This window comes from Lissotriton vulgaris, chromosome 11, assembly GCF_964263255.1.
Source record: "Lissotriton vulgaris chromosome 11, aLisVul1.2, whole genome shotgun sequence".
Lineage (NCBI taxonomy): Eukaryota > Metazoa > Chordata > Amphibia > Caudata > Salamandridae > Lissotriton > Lissotriton vulgaris.
The window spans coordinates 991,026,666-991,054,140 of NC_141699.1; the positions used below are offsets into that span (position 1 = coordinate 991,026,666).

Here is a 27,475-nt window from a genome sequence, read left to right on the forward strand (position 1 = left end):
TCACCTGTGTCACGTCCTACACAAGTCATTCGACGTTCATCAAAAAGGTCGTGAATTCACATTGGGGGATTCTCAATACGGCGGGCATGGATTTGCCTCGCCCGCGCTTTGCATTCAAGAGGACAAAGAACCTAAAAGATACCCTGATCCACACCCGCCCGAAACAATCAAGCACCCGACCAGCTAACACTCTATGGGATCTTCCACCAGTCGTTGGGCATTATCGGTGTGGGTCTTGTGTGGTTTGCCCCCAAACTATCCAGGGCAAAACTATTGTACTACCTAGGGACTTTACTTGGACTTTCAACAGACACACCAATTGCAACAGCTCAAGGTGTATCTATGTCCTCATATGCCCCTGCAAGATGCTCTACATCGGGATGACGATGCGCCCGGTTAAACTGCGCATCATGGAGCATAATAGTAACGTCCGATGTCTAAAGACTCACACTAAACTATATGAGCACTGCAGAGAACACAATCATGGGGCTGAGAATCTGCAATGGACTGTACTGGAATGCCATCCATCTATGAACCAACAAACCCTCTTTAAAATGGAGCAAAGATGGGTACATCGCCTTCACACGGATGAATATGTCCTGAATGATGCTGTGCCTTGGACTATGCTGTCCAGATGATACCCTCTATGGGCTTACTGTCTAAATTACCAGCTAAATCCCCACACGATACCATCTAATCCCTAATTGTCAATATTGGTCCACCTACTCCCAACCCGTTCAAAGATGGCGCCCATTATCGCTATCCAATGCAGGCTTGGGAATCTTTTCTTTCCATGCCCAGAACGCGCCGCGTGTCCTAGCAACACTTGCCAGACACGCCCCCTCCTGGCGCGCGTGCAACCCGCTATGTTTAGCGGTGGAAACACGGACCGCTTACACCGGCTTTCCTGTGGCTAGACCGACGTGGGCGGGGTAGGTGTCTACACGCCTGTGACAGAAGTAAGTCAGGTAAGGCGTGTTCCCTTGCCGCGAAACTCATCCGAGGCTTAGGAGTGACGATCGCCATGAGCCTTTGACTTTGGTGATTCCGGTTACCGGTAAGCATGACCGCTCCCTAAGTATGTGACGATCGGTGATCCGTTTTTTCCTTTCCAGGTGCTAGTTAACCAGCACTGACCCCACCAGGTCAGCCGGGGGGATCACCGACCAGGGACTGCGGGTAAGCTTTGCGCATCCGCTTCCCCGTGATTAACTGTCTACCATTCACCACCAACTGGGGGGATTTAGTACAATCATGATAACTGTGCGAGCTTTGCTCTGCTGTAAATAATTTGTGCGTTTGAGTGGTAACCTTCCTTAGGTTCATATTTTTGATGTGTAGATACACACCTTTTTGAACCCGCATGACACACATGTGTTACTCAATGAGGTGGTGCACATGATATATTTGTGATCATACATAATGCTTGCTAATTGATAATTCCCAATGGCACCTGATGGCAGGACATACATTCTGCTTACTTTGTCCCGCATTTCATTTCTTTTCACCCTCTCTGAGTGTTAGTACTTCACCGGGGTGTGACTCCCTTCAATACTCAATCACTTGCATGCCATGATTTCATGCAAAAATGTCTATAGTAATAATATAACTATTGACTGTACCCTTCTTTTGTCTCTTTCTCTAGTCCCAGGGAGGGCTTCAATGAAGGGTTGATCCTGCGACACAAGCCAGGTCGTATACCCAGTTCCTTAATTATTGAGGAATCCTATAGCAATTTATGAGCACCTTTGGTCCTGATGAATTGCCCTGTTGGGCATGAAACATGTCGACCGCACTTGGACTGAGGGTTGAATGAGGCTTGATTACCCTAACCATCACGCCTCAGTACCCCTCACCTCTTCACGTATTTTAATGAGGCAGTGAGCCATGTTATTAAAGGTTCCCCTATTGGACTCTACTGACCTGTTTTAACCTCACTCACGCTCACTTTTGCACTTCCTAGGTCCCTCACACACATGCACCCATTGGCATAAGGAATAAAAGATCTCCGCAAAAGTGCAGCACTTTTGTGCTGCCCGACGGGCATTGCACCGCCAGCCTGCCGTTGGAGCAGGGTGCCAATGATGATACTGGACATTCATCGGGTGGGATGACAATAGCCATTCAACCTTTGGTATGTGTGAGGCACCTTAAATTCCGAAAAGGGATTACTCTACTCCCTGCTTTGTCACACCCTGTAAGAGAGAGGCTTCTTTTAGTTACTCTAGTTAATCCCGGTGGGGAACTGTGTACCATTTTTGTTGATTCAACCGGATCAAGATGCCCATGTCTTCTTAAGCAAAATGACATCAAAATTAGAAATAAAGTTCTGCCATTCGGGGTTCAGCAGCTTATCCCTGATACCTGCTATGTTCCAGCTTAGAATTTTCAGGGAACACCCGGTAACACTTACTGATGTAGACTCAGCAGGAACATTACTTGGATAACCAATGTCTAGGGTGGGGGGGGACTAACACTAGATAAACAAGGGGAAATATCCTCAAGTCAATCATTTTGTACCAAGGCACAGAGGTGATCAAATCTATTACTGACAGGAATAGCTATTTGCTCATTGGAGATATCTGATTGCCTAAAAGTGTGATGGTTCATGCTAACCCCTATAGGGTGATGGGGCTGTAAGCAACTGTAGAAAAAGCCAAGCGGGAGGATGTTAATACGTGGTTCCTTGATGGACAGTAGGATTGAGCTAGAAAGTGAGTGCTCGGCCAGAGCAGGTGACCTACAGTTGATAACAATACAATCCCCCCTCTCCTGGGATTTAGGCATAGTACCAAGCCACCCCACCCTTCTGGCAAACAAAATATTGTCATGGTTCTTACAGTCAAAATGTGCTTTCTTTGCCAACCAATGACAAATTTTGTTTTTGGGTTGGCTGATGGTTTCTATTATGTTAGCGCTAATACTTGTAATCTCTGTCAAAATAGCGACATAGGGACAACAATCTGGAGGTAAAGTTAGGCAAGGGAGCCGTGCGTCTGGCTTGGCCTTCCTGCCCACCTGTTCCCTCAGCACTGGTTGTTCCAAACATGGCCTGCGGGACCTGTCCTCTTCTGGAAGATTCTTTACTGCAAAGCCGGGGAAACCAAGGGCTGGGAGAGCAGCTGGCGTGAATTAAGGACGTAGATATCGGCTTGACCTTTGGAGAAAGTATCTGCCCTGTGGGTATTGAACGGATCAGGCCCCATAATCCTTCCACCCAAAAGACAAATTGATTCAATGGCTTCTTTAAGTGGATCAAACTGTACAGCCAGTTCGGTTATGGCTGACTCCTGGGCAAATAATCTTTCCATCAAGGGGGCGATGCTTAACTGATTTGCGTCCTTAAGTTTGCCAATCAGATCAGACCAGTCCATAGCAGCAGGAATCACTAAGCCCAGACAATTAGTGGTAGGCCGGTTTATAGATGAATTCGACTGCCCTTCCGTGTCTTTCCCCTTAGGTGGTTGTTTGGTTTGCCTCTTCCTTTTAGGCAGGTGTGAGCAGATGCTGTTAGGGGTTTCCGTTGCAGGGTTATCAGAGGAATGAACCTCGGAGAAGGCATAGGAAAGAGGTTGCTTATTCTTGGGCACTGAGAGTCCTTGAGGGGCAGACTGTGGAGCTTTCATGGTTACCCCCTAGTAAAGATCCAGGCACCCCCGCCTCCATCGATAACCTGCGTTCGGCCGGGCCAATTTCAGTGGTAATAACCCCCACTGCTCTTGCTAGGAAGGAATCCAGGGTTGTACTATTTGTAAATTTAATGCTCTTCTCATGGGGGCCCGGAACTTTGCATTTCACCATTTTGTCAAAATCCACCTTAGCCTGGAGAGCAGAAAATCAGCCTGGGTAGCTAAGGCCAAACTGTCCAGAGAGCAGCTTGAAGGTATTGGTAAAAAGAGTAAAAAAAACACCAACAAAAACTCACCCAGCAAAACCCGAACCTCACGCTATATCAGCTGCAAGAGGAAGGTCCCAACTCAGCCTCCTCCAGGCGATAACGGGCAAAGACGGGCCTGCTCTTGGCCCAGTCTTGGCCCCGCCGCGTCCCGGGCTGTGGGAGCCAAACAGCGCTTTTCAACCGGTAGGCGTTGACATGGATGGCGTTTCAAGCGGCTCCTGCAGCGAAGACGGTCTGGGCTTGTGGTCCGCTCCCTCAGCCCTCTGCACTGCACTGCAAGTCAAAATATTGGCTTCACTTTTACATATCAGCCACCTTTCCTTGTGAGCAACAATATGTACTTAAAGGTTACTTTTTAATATCAAAAAAGCAGGGTTCCCACATGACAATTTTTTTTTACAGGTTTGATACCAGGTTTTTAGGCTGATGCATACAGGCTACACATGAAATCCCTAAGGCACTATTATACAGGCCCATGCTGTGGATTGTACAGTAGGTGCTGCAGTTCACTAGTGGCTTTTAACTTCCAGGCCCTGGCTGCATTTTCTATAACATATACTAGGGTATTGTAGGGACGTTAAATAGGTCATTCAAGGATAAGCCAATTAAACCATGTTTAAAGGGGGAGCAGTGCTATGGTACTCCTGTTTAGAAGGACTAACAATGCACAGTGATTTAAGTCCAACAAGAAATAGGGTCCAGAAACACGTGAAAAATCTGGAGTGACCATGTAGAAAAGATAGATTTGCTCCATTTGGTAATTACCATATCACTTGGAAATCTGATCATTATACAAACTACTGTTTGCACAGGGCTCTGAACTTTCTTCCAGCTTAGTTACTAGGGCCTTTGACAAGTTACCATTTGTTTATGTCTAAAGTAGCAAATATCCCAAAAAGCTTTGCTGATTTTGGCCACTTCCCATGCATCTCTATGGCCCACCTATGCTTTTTCAGGACCTACTCAGATTTAGAATCCTGGAACCAAACTTGTCGAACATATGGTTAAAGGTACCCTGTTTGCTGAACCGGATCATGATATAGAAGTTACAGCACAGAAAAGGAGCATGAGAAACACCTTAGACAGTGAGGAATCGGTGTTTCAAGCTTTCTTCATAACCAGCAACTTACTTCAGAACACTTCGTGGAGAGGGAACTGGAGGTTGGGAAGGCAGGAACACAAAGAAAGGGCTACTGACACCAAGTAGCCATATTGAAGGAAGTACAAATATACAACAGGAACCTATTTCCGTGTCTGTCTGGCATCTTGACAAAGCTTAAATGACAAAGTGACACCGACTTACTTTCAAAAGTGGGGCGCCCGTGCATCAAAGTTGCGAAAAGTAGATTTAAAAAAAAAATTAGTGTTAGTTGAGACTGGAAATGTGATTATATTAATAAGCAAATTCACATTAGGCTGATGCGAATGGTTTAAGTACTTGCAGGTAAATATTACTGTTCTAAACTGTCTCTGCGATTGTCCTATCAAAATAATTAGGAATGGAAAATCCGTAAAAGGCTTTTTCAGCTTTATAAGGGAAGTGAATTTGCAGCTGAACATAGAAAACTGCATTTGAAAGGACCGCGTTCTCTGCAGTGCCTCATCACAAAACGCCACTGTTGCATTGAAAGGGGCAGCCGTGCGATAACCTGTTGACGAACGCTTCCTGTATGTATTGCGAGAATGACGTCATCGGTGCGCAGATAGCCAGCTAGTCTAGACTGGAGGCGTATGAGGAAGGAGAGTGGGCCTAAGGTAAACAGTCAGGGTCAAGCAACTAGGAGGGGGGGGGGGCATTAAGGGCGTGACTTAAAAACACGTAAGCTAGAAATCTGTGCTTAGACTTAGACCCATCCTCAGTTCTAATTTGATCAACATGGCAGGGGCAGATATAGTTAGTAATCAATTGTAAATTGCTAATTAATGATGATTCTAATGCGAGTTCAGCCTGGAGCAGGGCACTGTGCCTTAAAGAAAATGTCTACAGGTGACTACATCTTGTGTTGGTTATTATTAGAGGGTGGTGTACTGTCCATTCTAAGTACTGTAAACACTGTCTAACATTTGATCCTTCTGAATTGATGCATATGCAACCAATGCCATTGTTAAATGCATATTCACGCGTATTTGCATATCAATGAGTCGACTTCAAGTGACACTTATGAGTAATATAATTAGCAGTAAAGACTGCTTTGGAGAGGCATCTATTTTCAACAAATCATTTGCAGATCAGGCCTTTACAGAGAGACAGAATTTATTCTGGCAACGGTGATGCCGCCATGGTGAAGGAGACATCAACCAGTGGCTATAAATCTAGCTAAATGACCCATTTCGTTCAACGGACTTGCCCATTAGATGACATTAACTATTGTCAGCTGTTCTACTCTCTATGACTTGTATTATTTACCGCAAAGTCGCTAATTAAAGCAAGCATTGGCAATGTCAATCGTCTAGGCTTTTTAAACTAAGAAAGTGTTTATATGTGTAGTGATCAGCAAAGTGTATGTCCGTTAGTGTTGATAGGTAAACGAGTGGCTGGAGGTGTGAGTGAGTAGATAGGAAACTGAGTGAAGCTTAGCTGGGATGGCTGGGATAGTTGTTAGATGAGTGAGTGATATGTGAGGGATTTGTGGATGTATTTTAGATGGATAGATAGGTTGATGGGTGAACTGGTGTTTCAGTGAGTAAATAAATAAGTGTGGGTGCATGAGTTGATTGCTAAGTAAATGGATGGGGTGAGAGAGCAATGTAAAACGTGGATGTAGTGTGTGGAGTGAGTGAGTGAGTGAGTGGAGGATGGTTGGATGAGTGGATGCATGGGCGAATGAGTGCATAGGTGAAATGGAATGGGTTGAGTCTGTAATTTAGTGACTGAATGAATTGAGTGAGTTATTTATTAGATTAATGGAGTGGTAGAGATAGGGTTGGCGATTGAATGGATCTATAGGGAGAATGAGTGCAGGCGCAATGCAGTCAGTGAGTAAATGTGTATATTTAGGAGTGAGAGGATGTTTGGGTAAGTGAATGGACTCAGTGAGTGAGTGGATGGGGTGAGTGTGGAAAGGGAAAACATTTGGGGAAACAATGAAGACGAAGAGTTAGTTCTTAGGCACAAAAATATGCGTAAACTGCATAAAAATAACTTTTGCCCAGCCACTTGAAATACATCTCAACCTCACAAACTTCCCCATTATCCACCAAGCAAGCACAATGGGTTACCTCCCTGTTAGCCTTCTCTCAGTCACTCACTGCTGTCACTATTCACGAAGGGGCAGTTGTACAAACATTAGGAACAATGATTGCCTAATTGCGAATTTCTCCGAATCACAATTAGGAAATCAGTATTCCTTATGTATGAAACTCTTTGAGTTTCCTTTAGTGATTCCTTGAGGGTTGCAAATTTACCTACCTCATGAATATTAATGAGGTAGGTCACAGTTTATGACCCATTAGGCATCACAGTCATCTGAGGGACGGTGGCCTACTGAGGTCAGCAGACCACCATGTCTGTGATTGCTTTTTAATAAAGCACTCCTTTTTTTAACGTTGCCTTCTTTCCTTAAAAGAAAATTGGGTGCATTTAAAAAGAACAAAATTAAACTCTGAGGTTTTATTTTTTAAGAGGAGGAAGTGGTCCCACAGACCACTGCCTACTTTAAAAAAATATTATTATTTATATTATCAAAGGGGAAGGGGTCCCTTGGGAAACCCTTCCGCTTTGTGAATGGGTTAGCACCACTTTTAAACTGGTGGTGAAGTATTTTTATTTTGTGACCAGAATTTTGTTTCCAAACACTAATACATACCATATCAATTCAGTATTTGGAAGGGACACCCTAAAAACGCCCATTCCAAATACCGAATCGCAAATGCAAAATGCAATTTGGTAACAAGCTTTTATGCTTCAGGATGTATCACATATGTGTTATTCTATAAAACCACACATGGAAATAATGTTAATATAGTTCCTGTATATTGGGTCAGTATTAATCTCTCCTCGACCATTTTACTGAATTGACAGGCTGCATGGAATAGGCCAATATAATGAAAAGCAAGAACTCAGAACATGCATTTAGTTTGAATCATTTAGGAGCAAGTCCTGGCAACAGTCAACTCAAATCTGAAGTTCTCTAACCACAAACATATTCTTCCCCACACGAAGCCAAATTTTGCAGATCTCATTCTTTAAATAATCACTCACATCACCTAGATGTTTCTAAATTTGTGTACTATGACAGAAGCACATCTGCATAAAGAAAACTTTAGTTAGAACCCAGGCAACTTTCCTAACTCCTCTGTGAACACATTGTCATGCACAATCTCTGCACCCTTTCCAATCATATACTTTATTCCACCAAACTGACTTACTAATTGTCAGTGTTCGCTGTTCCCTTTTTTAACCAGTCTCATGTATTTACCATTATTGACCCAAACAGATTAAAACTGATGCATCTGTTTTTTCATTCTTAGAAATACACAAGCATTTTATTATTGGTGACTCTGCAGCCTCCTCAGCTTATGTCACAAGATCACATATGTTTCCACTTGTCTAACCGGCTTATTCTTCGCTGATCCTTTGGAATACTAGGGACTAAAGCAACTTTTTTGTGTGGCTCCTCTACATGTGTGACTCAGTTTTTTGAGGCACCGCAGCAGCATTTGCCGGTATTCCCTGCATGCTGGGGTGGGACTACATCCCCCAGCTGTCTCTTCTTTCTGGGAGGAGGTTCTGCTGCTCCCCACAATGCTGCCTAGCACTTGAAAGTGCCCTGTTTCAAATGCGGCGTAGGACACAGCAACATACTTTGCCGCTTTCCCTGCAGGCTCGGGTGGGATTACATACCCCTGCTCTCTCTGCTTCCTGGAAGGAAATGCTGTTGCTGCCAATACCGCTGCCCTGGCACTTAAAAGAACCTTAGGGCAAATTTACAAGCCCCTTTCGCCAGATTTGCGCTGCCGTTGTGTCACTTATGTGACGCAGCGGCGGCGCAAAGCCAGCGCCATGCTGCGGGCTATTTACCACCTGACGCAGCTAGGGAGATGCATCACGTTGTAAAGCCCTGCTCCGCATGTGGGCATTCCTGCACAGGGGGGGGGGGGGGGGGGGTTGTTCCGGCACAGGAAAGCCTCCGAAAAGTGGCTGAGTGAAATACACAACATTTCACTCACTTTTTCTGCATCAAAACCCTGCGACACGCATCTGCCAATCTGTGCGCCACAATGCGCCGGTCCTAGGAAGCTTGATTCCGGTCCAGGGAAGGCATGGCTTGGCAGTTTGGGCTGGACTGTTCCCATGAGGCACAGGGTCAGACTGATTTGCACATGGCCATGTCTGAACTGGGGTGGCAGAGTGGGCTAAAGAACGGTGATGGATTAAACCCAGATCTGTTGACTGGGTGTGAGTGTTTGATCGGTTCAGATGCTCCGTCCATCACCACCCCCTTTTGTACCGCATTGTAAATGCGGCGCATCAGTGGTGGCGCAAGGGTGGGCAGATGCATCGCAACTCTTCCGGCACATCCCTGCTGATTAGCAGAGATGCACCAGAAGTAGTAAATCTGCCCCCTTGTTTTTCCCGCCGTGCAGAACATGTGTTGGACGCACCCGGGCAAGGACTGGGCCAAGAGTGCGCCCATCTGCGCCTCTCCATGTCCGACTGAGATCGAACCAGGACGCTCCTCTTGGGCCTGTGTTGTTTTTCACTTAATGTGATTATCACACTTTGATTAGATAATGGGCAATCGTAAACTTGCTGCAGTTGCTGGTACTGTTAACTGCCCCCCGCAACGGTCCCAACATTATGATGCTGCTCGTTTCTGTAGTGGGAACTCTCATGGAAGAAATCATCACAGTTGTGGTTGAGCTAGGGATTGGCCCACAAGTCTCAGAGAAGAATCCAATCCCCACAATACCTGAGGTAATGCAAGGAGAGGGGGCTAGAGCAGGTGCGGAGGTGTATTTCAACACCACCACCATCATATGATGGGACCTTCCTTGCCTTCTTCATTCGACACAGCCCCCGCCACTGATGGCTGTTCTGAGGCCTCTAAACAAGCTAAAGGTGGTGCCCTCGCCGACGGTCCCAGGATGACCTCCGTAAGTAAACCAAGAAAGAAAAGGCCTACAAATAGGCCTGGGATCAAATCAGGCTGCCAGCCTTCTTGCAGCCACTTGCCATGCCCACTTACCAATGACTTTTATAACATCATAATTGATATACTTATGGACTTATTGTCATCACAGTTGGAATCCTTGGTCGCCTCAATGTATTCTTCCTGAGCGTCTAGACTAACTAAAATTGAAGACACATCAGCAATCTAAAGGGCCAATCGATATGTAGCTTCCCAAGGGTTTGGTTGGGCTTGAGTTACCTGGCTGACAGCTCCATTTCGAGCTCTACTTTGAGGTAGTCTGATCCCAAACCCTCGACTGCCCTTGTTGGGGGAAAGGGTAGCCTATCTCAGCTGGGGGACTGGATGGTACTATGTCTCTGTACATCAGCAGCCCTGCGACCCACCTGTGGCACTAGACGGGGTTCCATTGCAGAGAGGGGCATGCCTTGCCTCACTGTGCCAGCGGCAAAAACTACTACCCCCATTTATGCCAGAAGATGGTCCTTTTTTGAGGGGAAACCACCTGATGCAAAACCCCTACCAACTATTAGTTCTACTACAGTTGCTTCTGCATTGTAGAATTGAGATCTTCCTCCAGCTGCAACACCTTACGTGATCATACTGGCCAATGCCATTTCACTGAAGGCAAATGCCGCAAAAGGTTTTGGTAAACTTAAAAGCAAAGTGATGCACTGGATACATACTCAACTGGGTGACAGGTTACCTCTGTCCAAGGAAAATATTGTGGCCACACTGTGCAGGGATTTACAGTAACTCCCATTTCCCTAGGGGAGCTTGTGCTGGACCACATCACAAGCTCCCATAGGGAATGTGCGGTCGCATCGTAATTGAGGTTTCGGACCGCCGACCCGAGGTCGGCCGGTTCCGAAACAACATAGATGTTGGTCGGAAGCAACTCTGACCAACATCATAATCTGGCCCTATATATGTAGGTTCAGATATCAATTGGTGTGGGTCAGTGCAGCAAAAGTCACAGAATATTGTTTTCTTATTATCAGTTATCTGATTTTGGGTGCATATCTGGATTATTTTTTAAACTGAGGTTAGGGTAGTCTATGGTGCTAACATTGGCTTTGAACTGCACTGTTCCAACACAGTTTAAATATTAAGGTGCCATTTTAGAACATTTATCATTTAAGTACAAATTAGCACTAAAATGGAAGGCAAAATCTGAAATTTAATGGCTCTCTTTCAGCATTTGTTTTGTGAAGTAGTTTTCAGTTCTTACAGCATATTACTCTTGTCTTATCAAGTATACATTCTACTTGACATTGATTTATTTTCATCTCATTACTTTGTATAGTAGTGCAAAGGGTGTTATATACTAAAGTGCAATGCTGCAAGACTTGCTCAGTTATTACAAACCAGTCTTGTGTTGATGATGGTGAACGATTTATCCCATGCTAATTATTTGTTTTTTCATTTTCCCAGGTTCTGAAAGAGTCGATTCCTTTTTTAATTGGCCAGTTGCGAGATCCGAACTATAATGACATCATATTAAATATACTTGTTGAAATATCAAGCTATGAACCTTTAGCCCTGGCCAGTTCTCTTCCAGTACTCAAAGAAATGTGTGACACTTTCCCAAGCCTGATTGGACAGATGGCGACTATTTATGGCGCTGTTGGGCTTATTGATGAGGTATGTTAATTGTTTACACATTACTAGATTACTTTAACTAATGATCAATCATACAGGTCAACATTGATTAGGTTGTCATTAAGTATTTCTTCAACATTTCACTTGTCAACCTGCTGTTGCAATGCGATCAATGCCCTCAAAGAAAGTGTTTGGTTTCTCATATCGTCCAAAATCGAAATTTATGTTACATCCTAGGGAAGCTTCTTGAAATGTATGACTACATTCACTCATTGCAGTATTACTAATGTAAAATATGAATTTAGCTGTAAATCATAACTATTGTTGCTACAAGTGTTTCAGTGAATTCTCTGAAACTTATCTGTGGTTTATAAAACCGTAGGAAGTAATAAATTGTAGTAATACATTGTGTTACACAGCATTATTAACCGCATCGCTGCGGCGGTCATTTTCGCGCTACGCAGCTTTTTTATAAAAGCCCCGTTAGATGACGAGCTCAGCTCGTCATCCGCACACGCCCCCCGTGGCTGATGACGAGCTGAGCTCGTCATCAGCATCGAAGGGGTTAAGAACAGTGAAATCGTAACTATATGGGGAAACACACGTATGTCACATAAATTTGTTAAAAACATGTAGCATAGAAAGACCATTATGTTGTACATTCTTCTAAAGTAAATTTATCAACATTTTGCTTCATGGCTTCGTAAAGCACTCTGCTATGCAACAGGACCTGATAAAGTGATTTAGAGGCCGTGTTAATATTCTGTTTGTCCTACCTTGGTCAATACTTTACCCACCGCCCAAAGATCATGGAAAATTGCAGATGACCAGTTCATATTCTTATACATTCTTTTATGCCATTAGAACACATTCGAGAACACCCTGTTCTCCAATGGTAGAACAACCAGTTTCACAACTAAAACATTTCTTATTTAATCATTTCAAACCTAGAGAAGCATCCTCAGCTTCATTAGAATATTTGTTTATATAGCTTTTTACCTTTCATTTTGTTGCCGTTTTAAATATATTCACCTTTACTCCAGGATCTTCACAGACAGCAGTAAGCCGTAATTCATCCAACGAGGCTCTAAAAAATGTTATACATGATTTATTTACTATTAGTTCCTTACTTCCATTCCCCATGTCCACATCAATCCTGTTAGTTAAAATGATTGGCTCTGCTCCAGTAAGGTCCTCTTTCCAAAAGGCGGGGTAAAACTGATAGATATTTCTGCCTAGTGATTTTAGGATTTGCTTTGGCGTGTGTTTTTCGCAGTGCAGTATTACCACCCCTTTAAAAGCTCTGGAGTTCGAAATGGGGGTAGCACACTATTTAAATTATTGCTATATCTTCCTTCTCACACTGTTTCGTGAGTGCTCTTTGGGCCTTACAAACATTTTAAGCTAACTGGTCAAATGTAGTCAATATTTAAGATTTATGCTGAATTGTCCTTCTATTGCATTCAATTAATTTTTCTTTGAATCTGTATCTTCAAAGACTATGAGGGTAATATATATAAAATTTAAGGTTCAGCAAAGTGGTTTGATATTTTTTTTATATGCATGCTTTATTGACTAGGTGTAACATAAATAACCTATGGTGGACGATTTGACTCTACTTTTATCGGTCCAGAGGTACTAAGTAGCCAAAAAAATAACAGTTATCTGTACCGATTCAAAAAGCTATACCATTTGTCATGTTATACCGCAACACTTCACAAACAAAGGTGAAAGTGGTCAGGCAACAATAGTAGCACCTCACAATTTCAGGATGAATGTAAAATGGCACAAAAACAATTAGCTTGTGCTCAAATGGACATAAAACATTATGGGCTAGATGTAGGTAAATAATTTTTACCGATTCAAAAATACTGAATTTTACCGATTCGGTATTTAAGAATCGGTAAATCTGATGTAGGAAAAATTCGGTATTTTTTACCGAATCAGTAAGATTCGGTATTTACTGATTCGGTGAATACCGAATCGGTATTTGCCATTGATTCCTATGGGCCTTGAAGCCCATAGGAATCAATAGCAAATACTGATTCAGTAATTACCAAATCGGTAAAAATACTGAATTTGCTTGGGGGACAGGGTGTCACTTTGACACCCTGTTACACCCCAGTTTCTGGCTTGTGTGCCATGTGACACACATACATGCCCTTAGGGCATGTATGTGTGCCATATGGCACAGGTGTACTTGCACAGATGTGCATGTACACAGGAATTCGTTATTTACCATGCAATAGTATTACATGGTAAATAACGAATTCTAAAGGCCCTGTAGCACTGTTTAAAGTGCTACCTACATAAGAAAATACAGATTCGGTAATTTTACCGAATCTGTAAAATTTACCGAATCTGTAAAATTGACCGAATCAGTAATTTTACTGATTCAGTAAAATTACTGAATCGGTAAAATTACCGAATCTGTATGTTTTTCAAAGCCCTACATACCAATGTCCAAATATTGGTCGGAAACGGCCGAAAATCGGTATTTTCGGCCGTTTCCGACCGGTATTTGGACACCTACATCTGGCCCCAAGTCACCAAAATAGCGTAACATAAATATCAAAAAGACACTTTCAAATATTAATAATATGATTGACATTTCCAGAGCACCACAAGATGTAAGTATATGGTCTTTCAGTGGAACAGGTCCAAAGGTATTGGGTCCAAAGTATGAAAAAAAACAGATAAGTTTAAATGTCCCAAAAACTTTTATTGTTTCTTTAGGTTTTTGATTTTAATGAAATCCAAGATTAGTCTTGGTTTCCATTGAAATTGAACACCTAAAGAAACAATAAATGTTTTTTTGGGACATTTAAACTCATCTTATACCGCAATACATCAGTACCAGTCTTTGTGAATTCATTCTTATATTATCCTAACATCTTATGCCCATTCCTGCTCAAAACACCCTAAGAAACTGTAACCAAATGTTAGAATCTGACCCATTGCGGGTATCTACCAACAGACTATAGGCTAGATTGATGATGCGGTACATGGCTGTTAGAAATTTGGTTACTGGTTGACTGGGGTGCGAGCCCTGGTCAAGCAGCAACCACAATTCTAGTCAGGGTAAGGCATAAGCAAACCCCAAATTAACCTGTGCCCAACTACCTGGTAGCTTGGTACAGAGTAGTCAGACTTAATTTTGAGGCAATGTGTAAAGGATTTGTGCAACACTTCAAAGAGTAAAACAGTAAAAACAGCACACAAAAAGGATCCCAGACAATGTTTGAAGAATAGAGCTTGATTTAGTACATAAAACAAGACCAAAACGACAAAATTATAACCGGTAAAACTAGAGTTATGATTTTTTTAACCTTAAAATGCAATATAGCACCAAAAAGAATAAAGCGTCAACTATCTGGTTGCGCTGGACTGGGTCAATGTCAAAAGTTCAAGCTGACCGCAATCAAGCGCGGGTCAGGTACAGTCCTAGGTAAGTCCTGCTGAAGGTTTACTTTCTCAAGTTTTTGGGTCAAGAGTCCCTTATGCGTGAAAGAATGTTGGCGAGAGCAATGGAACCATCGCTGGCTGGCTGGTGATTTGTGTTGGCAGTTCTTAGTGGGCGATTGATGCTTGCATGACAAAGATACTGGCTTTCAGTGTGAGTGCTGTGGTTCCGGTGGTTCCAGCGTGAACAGGCCCATTCGCAGTTGCAAAGAGCCCAAAATCTTGAATGTAAGAGCTCAATCACCACACAAGTATCCAGGACCTGAGAAGCACTTCTTGGGGGTCAGGATCTCGCTGAAGACGGGTACAGGAACTATTGGGGAGTCTTTTATATCCCTGAAGCTCAGATCAGGAGGCCAGTAGACTAGGCCTTTGAGTCACACTGGGGTCCTGGGTTTAAGATGGGTTACAAGTCCAGTTCTTCTTCCCCAGGCAAGAGGGAAGCAGGTCAGAACATCTAGGCGGCAGCTCCTTCAGAGTAGCTGTCCAGCATGGTGACAGTCCTTTCAGCAGCACAGCAGTCCTCTTCCCTGGCAGAGTATCCATAGGTCCAGAAGTGTACTGAATTGGTTGTGTCTGAGGTCCTTCTTTTATACACAGTTGTGTCCTAGAAGTGGGGGGAAACTTGCCTTTAAATGAAGTGCACAGATGCCCTGCTTTTCCTGACCTGGCTCCAATCTGGCTATGACAATGCAGGATCGTTAGGCCCTTTGTGTGGAGACAGGACACAACCTATTCAGGTGCAAGTGAGGCTGGGCAGAGCTCCTCCCTCCATTCTCCTAGTGATGGCTCATCAATTCACACCTAAGATCTCATTGTGTGTGGCTGTCTAGGAGGAATACACAAAGCCCAGCTGCCACCTACACCCAGTAATGTGACCAAAGCGTGGAAGCAGGCATGAAATGGCTAAGGCAAGAAAATGCCATCTTTTGAAAAGTGATATTTTCAGAATAGTAATTTAAAATCCAGCTTCACCATGAGTTTGAAATTCATATTCGGTTTCCAGAAACTCTAAACATGAGCCAATCATCTCTTACCATTTGGAAATTACACTTAAAAATGTAATAAGGCAACTCCAATGTTATCCAATGAGAGTTATAGGCCTTGCAGTAGTGAAAAATGAATGTAAGAGTTTTGGCTACCAGGACATGTAAAACTTAAAAGTACATTTCCTACATTTTAAATACATTGCACCCTGCCCTCTGGGCTGTACAGGGCCTATCTTAAGGTTGACTTATATGTATTAAAAGGGAAGGTTTGGGCCTGGCAAAAGGTTTACTATAGCAGGTCGAAATGGCAGCTTAAAACTGCACACACAGGCAGTAATGGCAGGCATGAGGCATGTTTTGAGGGCTTCTTAAATAGATGGCCCAATCAGTGTTGCAAATCCAGTAGTAGATTTTAATTCACAGGCCCAGTGCACATGTAGTTCACTTTACTAGGAACTTATAAATTAATTAAAAGTGCAATTCAGTATAAATCAATATTACTACATTTTAGAGAAAGAGCACAAGCACTTTAGGACTAGTTAGCAGTGGTAAAATGCACAGAATCCTAAGACTGGCAAAAATGAAGTTAGCAAAGACGGGAGGTCTGAAGTCAAAAACTAAGGGGGGAGAAAGCCAACAATGCCAGGTCTAAAAATGGCCTTAGTATGTGCCAGCGCTCATATGCCTTGATATGTTGGAAGTAGGGGTGGGCAGAACTTACAAGTTTTATTCCGCGGTCGTTAAAGCGCTTCTGAAGAAGCCTGGCTTGGACCCGCAGAACCTGGCCAATTTCAGGCCCATCTCCTTGCTACCAGGGGTTAGTAAGGTTGCCGAGAGGTTGGTTAATCGTCAGCTATCCAACTTTCTTGAGGAGAATGGCTGGTTGAGGGACTCCCAGACGGGATTCCGACCGGGAACTGACACGGCTCTGCTAGCAGTGTTAGAGGAGGCCAGAAGCACTTTGGATGCAGGGGGGTCAGTGGCAGTGATCCTCCTGGACCTCAGTGAGGCCTTCGATACCGTCAATCATGGGGTGCTGATACAACGCCTAGCTGAGTCGGGTGTCACAGGAGTGGCCCTGGAATGGTTGGCCTCCTTTCTGGAGGGGCGTACCTTCGAGGTCTGGGAAGGAAACGCAAAATCTCCTCCCCTCCCACTTCATTGCGGGGTGCCCCAGGGCTCATCCTTGAGCCCCACGTTATTTAACGTGTATATAGCCCCCCTGGAGGGTGTGGTGTCTCCGTTTGGCTTTAAGACCATAAGCTATGCGGATGACACCCAGCTAGTGGTGGGTCTGACACAGCTGGAGAAACAGCCTGAGACGCTCCATTCATGCTTGAGAGAGGTGTTTGATTGGATGTCTAGGTCATCGCTCAAATTGAACGGATCAAAAACTGAGCTGATGATCTTGGGCCAGTCAAGTTTTGCCCTCTCGCCGAGCAGCTGGCCCAACTGCATGGGCACCCCGCCTGACCCAAAGAAGGAGATTAAGAGCCTGGGGGTCTGGGGGTCTGGCTAGAGCCGGATTTGTCCTTTAGGACACACGCCAAGAAGACCGCTGGCGTGTGTTATGGAATGCTCCGGTCGGCCCGTAAGGTTCTCCCCCTGTTGCCAGAACTCTCCCGGAAGCTGTTAGTCCAAGGTCTAATCATCTCACGCCTGGACTACAGTAATGCGCTCTTTCTCGGAGCACCAGAGTCAACGTTCAAGATCCGGCAACAAGTGCAGAACGCAGCAGCAAGGCTGCTGCGGAACGTTCCGGCCAGGCAGTCAGCCAGGCCTGCTTTAAGAGCACTCCACTGGCTCCCTGTCAGAGAGAGAGTTACCTTCAAGGCCCTCTGCATCGCCCACAAGAGCATACAGGGGAAAGGACCAGCCATTCTGAAGGACATGATTCGGCCCTAGAAGCCCACAAGAGCTCTACGCTCTGACAACAAACACCTCCTTCAGATAAAGAGAATTAGGAGAGCCCGTTCAGGTGGCAGGAGTTTTTCTATCCATACAGCGCGCGCCTGGAACTCCCTCCCATTCTCACTACGTTCCGAACCAAATCTTCTCAGGTTCCGGAAACATCTGAAAACTTATCTTTTTCCAGAATAATTGTAGCTCTTTCTGTTCTCTATTAGTAGCCTGCTCTAGGTCTCTATAAGCGCTGGGATGCCCCTGGGTAACCGTGCGCGGTACAAAATTAATTAATAATAATAATAATAATAATTCTGCGGAGCTACATAACATTTTTGCAGAGTTCAGCAAGCTGTAAAATGTTGGCACGTTGCACTGAAATGTTGTGCCAGAGCTTGTTCCATTCTGTAAAATCCGCACAAATGGCACCACGCATCGCACCAGAGGTTGCTGCTTCTTTCTGCTTCTCGTGTAGATTTTCTACTCAAGCAACCACTTTCTCAGTGTGAACGGTAGTGAACTGTAGCTGTCTGCAGCGACTGCCAGCGTTGAGAAACCGCACCGGGACTCGTCCTAGTGCTCAACTTGTCTCACTCGCACTCGCCAACCTAATGTTGGCAACCTGTGTGCAAGAAAAACTGTGCAACATGGGGGTTCACAGCGTTATTCCAGACCTACCTGCTACAGGCAGAGCGCAGAGTGGGCATAACTCTGAACTCCTCCAGCGGAGTGTAAGTCTAAAGCCCACCCCTAGTCTGAAGGCTCATTAGCCATAATCGTCATTATTGCCAGCAAACGTAATGGACTCTGTAAGACAGAATAGCACATATGCTAAAAAAAATCACAGAAGAGAAACATAAAGCAGGGGTTTACAAGCCACTGCGGTTGTCCATGAATTACCTGTTGGCTTGGGAGGAGACCAGAGTTTGGTGGGCGGGTGCTTTCTCAGGCTACACTATCCCTTTTGTTAGGCTTAAAAGCCCAAATCAGGGACATTAAGTTCAATCTGCCATTGGGAAGATACTGGCCATGCACACATAACCATATTGTCTGTATCTCCAAAGGACCACATTCAGGGGCATCTTTACAAGAACTTAACGCCGGCGTAGGTTACATTTTTTGACGTTACGGCAGCTTTTTTTTATTATCGCCGTATTTACAAGATGCCGCTAAATTTGCTTGGCAGAATGCTGCACGCATGTAAAAAGTGAAAAAAAGGAGGAGAAATAAAATCATTTTTACTCGTAGCACCACCCAAATGCCACCCTTGGGGTGGTGTTAGATTCTGTCGCATTCTCAGGGTTTACAGTTTCTCGTAAACCTGGGAATGCTTCATATATCATTGGTTTAGCATGGAAACGCCCTTAGCAAAACCTATTAAACTGTTTTATGCATGAAAGAGGCACATATTTACAAGGCCATGAAAAGCCATGCAAAGTGGCTTTACATGGCCTTGTAAACATGCTGTGGCACATTGCGTCACTGAAAAGTCAAAAATGTGATGTTACAGTGTTGCAAGAGTGCAGCTAGTGAGGCCCTTAGATAATTGAAGATCTCCCACAATTCATCCTTGGCAAGGTCAACAACACCATGGACCTCCTGCCATTGCAGCTAGGAGTAGCAAGGAGAGCACCACCACCATCACTAACATGCATTGCTCACTTGGACAACTGCTCCGCTCCCTTTGGGTGATGACTGGACCTGATCCCCTTTAAGTGCTGACCTCAGCAGAACGGAACTTCTGCAACAGGAAGATGGAGACCAGGAACCACAGAGCCTCTCCGTAGCTGTCTGTAACCATGGAAGAAGGAGAGATGCACAACCATTCAACATTAAATTAGGTTATCTGCCATCTGAAGAGTAACATCTGGGGGCTGCATGGACTCTGCACCGGGTGACCACATTGCAGTGGAGGGGGGCGTTCAAGGGAAGTGTTGGGATCCTGTCTTCGTCGGCACCACATCCAGCTCCTTCCGCCTCTCTTGTATAACCTGGTGTAGATTGGGGTGGCTTGTAGTTGTGGCGGGGACGCCTGCTCCTCCTATGCCTCCCAGTACAACTTTACAGGTAGAGGAGGGATTATTTGATGCCCAACTCTTGAAGGCGCCGCTTAACCACTAGAGATGAGCTCCTCTGCCCCTGCACCCCGTGGCATAGTCAGGGAAGAACATATCTGTGGCTTTATCCACTTTCACCTCCCCCAGCTTCCATTCCTTCCTCAGGACAGCATCAAGATCCCTGTAGAAGGCGAAAGAGAAAGGTTCTAGGACCTGTCCCTGGCAGCGTGCAGCTCACCGTCACTCGATGGGTTTGCTCCACAACAAAGAATGGGGATAGTGCACCTGCTGGCAGTAGGTCACGCTACAATGTCTCAGTATATGCCACTGCATCAGCCCCTTTTGCTTTCTCAGGCAGACCCAGCACTCTCACATTGTTATGCTGGGAGCGGCCCTCCGCATTCTCTGCTGACTTCACATGTGCCATTAGCTGCTACACCTCCAAAGCTGCGCTCAGGGTACTCTGGGTGACTTTTGCCAGTTCTTGCTCAATGTCGTGTACCTTGTAAGTCAGCTTGTGATGATCTGAGTACTCCAGGGTGAAGTCGACCGTGTTTTTGTGGTTATGCGGCCTTCAAAGGAAGTGCCGTTTGTTCGAGGGAGGTACCTGCTGCGAGTACAAAGTCTAGTTTGGAGTCAAGGCTGTCCACTGTCACGGCGCTGGTGGCCAGCGATCCCCAGCAGCTCGGTTCACCACCACAGAGGAGCTGCCAAATGTCGACGCCACCCCCATCTGCAGGCAGGCCATAATTGCCCCATATGCCCAGGCACTATGTGTGACATGCGGTGCAGTGCAGTGTGACCAGTCGGCCCCTCTCCTCCAGGCAGGTGTTTTCTAGCAAGGAATCTTCGTTCAGGCGGCACCGATGGAAATCCCCTGTATACCCAAGAGCTCACTACCAGGGAGCGAGGAAAGGCAGCACCACCCGTTCACCTCCTCCAGTCTAACAGTGGCGACCAGATCCCATGTTCCCCAGTGCCCCAGTGAGTGACAGCAGATCAAGCTGCACACCCAAGGGCCTGGGCCTGCCCCTGGCACCCGCCGCCACCATCGGTGATAAATCAGTGACTAGGGTCAGTTAGTGGAGTCCCCCAGCAGTCTTATGCAATGTCCTTGGTGATGTAGGTTAGCTGCAGCACAGAGATTCTGAGAGCACGGTGTGCGCCATTCACTGGCACTAGGCCTGGGACTGACTAGATCCCCAGGTCTCCTCTGCTCTTCATCCCACCCTCCACAGCACCCAGGCAGCGCCACATCCTCCGGCCTGTGATGCAGCTCGGCCCCCCATTGGCAATCTCCTCTGTGCTCCCCGGTGTAGTGGTGCCACGTGTTCTGCAATGCAGACCTCCCTTAATTGGTGGGCCTCTACCAATCATAGCTCCAAGGGGCGCCAGGCGGTCTTCTCACGCAGGTCAGCAACGTGTCTCCATGCGACCTTCCAGACTTAACCACCAGGTAAGGTTAAATTCGCGACTCCTCAATGTCTACTATCACAGCCCACAGGCTTGGGCCCGACATGGCCCACCTCCACCGTCAGGCTGCAGCGACTCCACAGCACCGCTGATTCCACTTCGAATCTCAGATGCAGGCCTAGGGAGACTGCAGCGCTTCCAGGCATCAGCTTCCATGGTGTGCAAGGATGGCATTATGTAAAGGGCTGCATCACTGGTTTTCCCCAACAATGCTCCACTTTTCATAAATGAGGCCCGATTCTGCATTCCTCTTCCCCTGGGACTCTGGCTGGTCATCCTGGCTGTTGGGGGATTTGTTGACCTGTGCTGAACTTGACCCTCGCTGCTCCGTTCTGCATTCCATCGTTTTTTTTTCATTAGAGGTGGAATATATGTTATTTTTGCCTCTAGAGTCTGAAAAGTGATGTTGGGATGACTAACATGAATTTTTTCCCCGCTAATTGGCCTTTCGTCATTTTTTTCTCGCTAACTTCTCATTTTGTTATCTCCTTGACACTGGTGTTAGTGGCAGTTTTGGCTGCGGTTAGCTGATACTATCGCCATGTAGGGATGTATTGTAAATACGTCGCTAACAGGGCGATAGTTTTCGGTGATAGACAGTGTTAAGAAAATTGCAGCTAACCAACACAAACACCAGCTAGCAGCAATTCTTGTATATATACCCATCAGTTTCACCTTTCGGATCGGGTCAGGAACCTGCCTTAGATTTGTGCATTTCTAAGGGTGGCCCTAGAAGGCTCCCTTGAGACTACCTTGCCCTCTCCCAAAGAGAGTCCTTGTGATGCAGTATATAGCTCCTTGGTGGTACACAATCTTTCAATTCGACCTTTGTGCCTTTGGTTATGCTATTTTCTAAATTGCTCTCATACCTGTGTGTGCTCAAGCTCGATATAAAACTCCTAATTAAAATTAATAAATCCCTCCAGGATCGTTTTTTTCTAATGTGCATTTTTGGGTTACAAAGAACATCTTGAGAGGCAGCATCATGTCCTCATTTACATTGGAACACATCCTCATGTAAATGAGAGCTCTCCCATGTTCCATCGTGGGCGCCAATAATGCACCTAGGCAATGGACATCAAGGAACTGGCCACTCAGACACCTCCCATGCTTTTTGTAATTCCTAGGAGCACAAACAATTGCAAACGTGTTTCATTTTGTAGTGTTTTGTATGACTTGTCCTTTTATCTCATATGTAGAATAATGAAGAAATGTAGATGTGACTGAAAAGACACAAAAGTGCATATGCAGACATGTTGCACATTACTCTGCAATGCTTGGATGGTAGAGTCAATCATGTGTCCTATATCAGTAGTATTTGTTGTCATTAGGGAGGTCCAATATTGTCACTGCACCTTGGTGTATAATAAAGCAAAAGTGAGTGAGTCGCAACTTTAAAACATTAGTTCCTAGTCTATTGGTAGATAGAAGTAAGTGAGTAGAGTGTTGCATTTGTGGTAAGTGTGTTGGTGAAGTACGCAGTGCTTAATTTGAGCAGGAGCTTTCAGGTGCTCAGCACCTGCACTTCTTCACAGGGCCGGGGCTACAATTTCTGACCCTTCAGGTAGTGGTCTCAATATTAATTGTTCAAATTCAAAATCAAAAGAATAACATACATTGCATGGTTCCTGGCTGGTAAATGTTCATAGACAGGCCAGCATACGCCTTTCCAGGCAGGCATGATTGTGTATCACCAAGTTAGTGAATGTATCATCTTGCGGATCACAAATCCAAGAAGTCATCGACAAACTATGTCTTGCATTCTATTCCCAGAGTCTGCTGAACCATGCCACCGCCTGAGCCTAAGCCTCCCATTAGATATTTGTAGCTGGGGGCTGGCTCAAGACGGAGTTGAGGATAGGAAGCTGCGAGAGCGCATTTGGAACTTGGGAGTGAGGGCTCTTGAGGAACGAAAGTAAGTGTGGACTTTCCACTTGCTGGGTAGCCAGAATAGCTTATCCAGCAGCCCTGCATTGCTGCTATCCTCAACATGCTTGATGCAGCTGTGGCCCAACAAAACCTTTGTGTGGCATGTCTTCACCTGTCAAATCTGTGCGCTGCACCCCAGCATGGTAATTGCTGAGCGTGCGTGAGTCCAGTAGGCACCACAGCCATACTTACTGGCATTGTCAGCATTACGGCTGGGTAGAATGCCTGTGCTGTAGCAGGCAGGGTCACAGCAAGCTGAGCAATCCAGTCGCCATCCCTGAACCTACTAATTACAGGCAGCACTAGTAGTGACATCACCTGCTGTGCTCGAGCAGCTACCTGTTCTGCAAATAACCCACTTATACTGCCCTGATTAATATATGTAAAAAAAGAATTTTCATTTGGTGTACATTTTGTTTTTGCACTCGGTGTAGGTAAGAAAGTAAAGCACATGTCATCTTCCTCTTCTTTAGCAAAGACAACAGGAAAACGCAGAGTTCAAAATAGCAATGACATGTACAGGCTGACGACAGGGGTCACAGGCAGCAGATGAGAGAGAGAGCAGGAATAAAGAGGACAAAGAAACAACAGGAGAGGAGAGGGATAAGACGGAGCTAAGTAGATGAGTAGAAGAAAAGGAGAGCAAATCAGATACAAAGAGAAAGCAGCCATGATGTGAAGAAGAGCGCATTAAGAAAGAGAGAAGATAGAATGAAAGGATGTAGAGGACAGGACAGAGGAAAAAAAGCAGACAAATGATAAAACGGAGACACAGCTAATCACTGCTAGAAGAGTGATCATAAAGAGCCAAGATCGAGAGGAGAGAGTGCAGAGCATGGATAAAAGTGAAGAGGAAAAAGGGCAGGGGTAGAATGAATAGAGGGCAAATCAGAAATGCAGGGAATAAGGAAACACACCAGGTGTGACAAAGATGATAGAAAACAATTAAAGAGGTGAGAAGATAGACTCTTAGAGCAAAGGCGTAGGGGACAGACAACAGATCAAGGTTAGCAGATAGAGACTGAGGCAGTGAGAGTGTTGAAAGTGGGGCTCACGGGAGGAAAAAGTGAGCTGTGGCCTCCTTGGTAAAATTTTCAGCACCTGCACTTCTTTTTTTACAAAGTAAGCACTGGAAGTACGTGTATAGCCAAACTGGTTCATAACGTGGCACTAGGGATTATTATTATTATTATTATTTAATTTCATAAGGCGCTCAGTTACCCAAGGGTTTCCCGGCGCCGCCTGCATAGGTCAAAAACAAATACGGGAGAAGGGCCTATTGATTAAAGAGCCAGGTCTTCAACATCCCATGAAAATGCACAAAGTTGGGCTCATTTCTTAAAGACAGAGGAAGAGAGTTCCACGAGGTAGGTCCTAAATAAGAAAAAGAGCGACCGCCCATTCTAGACAGTCTGTATCTAGGGACCACAAATTTAGTCTGACTAGCAGAACAAAGAGAACGAGGAGGAACATACAGTTGGACAATAGATTTCAGATATTGGGGGGCCTTACCCATTTTGATCTTGTGCATATAGGTCAAGGTCTTGAATTTAATACGGTTCTCCACTTTCAACCCGTGTAGGTCACGTAAAGAGCTAGACACAGAAGAGAATTTGGGAATTTGGCAGAGCAATCGGGCAGCAGCATTTTGAACGATTTGAAGTTTACGAATCACTTCCTTGTTTGCTCCCAGAAACAGGATGTTGCCATAATTCAGGCGTGAAGCAATCAGAGCCTGGATGACAGTTCTTTTAGTCGATTCAGGCAGCATCCATAGAATGTTTTGGAGCCATCTAAGGATGGCGAAACAAGTTGCTCTGAATTTAATGGCTTGCGGCTTCATAGAAAGCTGATCGTCGATTATAAATCCCAGATTGCGGGCTTGTTTAGTAGGGCGAGGGGTGACACCCAGCTCAAGAGGCCAGTGTTGGGAGCCCCAGAGTTCTTTGTTTTTCCCCAGAATAAGCACCTCGGTCTTTTCTCCATTAAGCTTAAGAGAGTTGTTTAGCATCCACTGCATGAATTTACTCAGACCTAACTGGCGACATGAGGGTCCAAAGGCTCCTTTATCAGAAAGGGAGAAGATTATTTGGGTGTTGTCAGCATAAGAATAGATTGACAGCCATGCCTCCTCTGCAATCTCGCCCAATGGTTTCACATAAATGTTAGGCAGCAACTGGCTGAGAATCGAGCCCTGATGGACTGACGAACAAAAGCAGCCCTAGCAAAAATATTCAAATCAATCCCACAAAAATGTTTAAACCAGCCCCTGCTGATGGATATCCCATCCGCCATATTTCAAGTGTCAAAGGATATAATGTACTCGTAATATTGCAGACGGGATATCAGTCACTTTTGTGATGGAGAATCCTATCAGCCAAACTCTAATCCGGTCCTTAGGTTCCAATCTTTCTCTCACTCCCTCTCTTGCTCTCTCTTTCTTTCTCTTTTTAGGTCAAGCATTCAAGACCTCTTGTATATACTTCAGTATATCCTTCTCTTGTGGGCTTAGAACCACCCCCCTGCTTTTCATTTGTTTATTTCAGTGCCTTTTAAGCATCTTTGCTTGCTAATGGTTAGTGCTGCCTCTTTGTCACTCCTTTTTCTCTTTCATTTCCTCCCACAGAGCAGGGACAAAGTACTGTATCATTATACTTTGCTTGTTTATCTGTCGTTTGGGGGGCTATTTTTTTCCTTGGTTTCCTGCTTGTGTTTTGGTGGTTGCATATTCCGCTTCAGCGCCCATTGCTGCTTCAATATATAGCATTTTTCTGTGGCTGAGTGTAAACCTAGTAGGATAGGGATGTGTGTTCCCATCCTGCATCACTCTTATGATGAGGCGCTGCCTGCAAGGATTCTCATGACTACCCTTCGCTTTTCTCTGTAAGCCATTACATGTGCAGGTATGTTTGTGCACATCAGGCAGCAACACTAAGCGGGCACATTCTCTTCATGTGCATCCCCTTGCTGCTATCCTTAAGCTATTCCTCATGCAGGTACACTAGCATGCTTTAATCAGCAGTGCCATTACTCAGCTGTACTCACAGCATTCTTCTATATATAAGTGGTGAATCAGCAACCAGGTAGGAGAACTGATGGCAAATAATTTTTTTGATTTGCTAATATTCATTAGCGTATTAGTTGTTGTCTTTAATTTCTGGCTTTACTTCAGTGTTCTTTTTTTCAATTTGTAATTGAGCACCCTGGCAGGTTGATGTTGCACTTTATAACAATGAATAAATCAAAGCACAGCGCCATCACCATCAAGTTCTTCTGTCAGCACTCTAGTTTATTTTGTTAGGCCTCCGCCACTGAGGCAGTCATTCATATCACCAGATTCGCTGTGGTCCTGTAAGGGTATTTCACTGGGTTAGTGGTATAAAATTGGTGCCAAAGTCATATAAATGATGCTACCTCTCGTTTGCTTACAGCGACTTCCATTTGTTTGTACAGATCTCTTTAAATGTTTTACAGATACGCGGGAGAGCTCCATGTGCTAAGTTGCTGTTTTTGCAAATTGAACATTATCTTTTAATTCCATTGAAAAATGGCTTCAGCCATTCTTAAAGAGAAGCAGAAATCATAATGAGCGTGACAACAATTTGGAGTGGAGAGAACCTTTTATATTATAAAATGCATTCTATTATGAGATGTATTCTGTTCCAAGATGGCCATCGTTCAACTTGTCGCTCTTGGGCACTGCTTCATGGACAAGAGTGGGACGTGAGGCAACGTGATGTGCAAATGTAGTCCTTTTACCATGTTAATGAGAGTTTATTAACTGTATCCTTCTTCCACTAGTGAGTGTCTTTGTGTCTTCTGTGCAAGTTAATGGTTGAGCACAACGGGGTTCCTTTCCAGTGTTGGAGGATTTGCCGCCTCTTCACCTTCTGGACCATTAAAGCGATTCTTTCCCAGGGTAGCAGGCAGCAGCACCGGAGACTCTGGGAAATTTTATAGGGGCAATCTTTCCACTGCATAGAGTTCTGTGGGTTTTGTTAATATATAGGTTACCAAAGTAGAGAGTAAGGG

General features: G+C 44.9%; 1 protein-coding gene across 1 annotated transcript in view; it reads left to right on the forward strand.

The window, feature by feature from the left end:
- The window catches only part of VEPH1 (ventricular zone expressed PH domain containing 1), a 1,092,144-nt gene that overhangs the window by 246,276 nt on the left and 818,393 nt on the right, over positions 1 to 27,475 (forward strand). Inside the window, exon 5 of the mRNA XM_086944228.1 lies at positions 11,464 to 11,673. Coding sequence (XP_086800354.1) covers positions 11,464 to 11,673 — 210 coding nt within the window. The remainder of the gene's footprint in view (positions 1 to 11,463; positions 11,674 to 27,475) is intronic.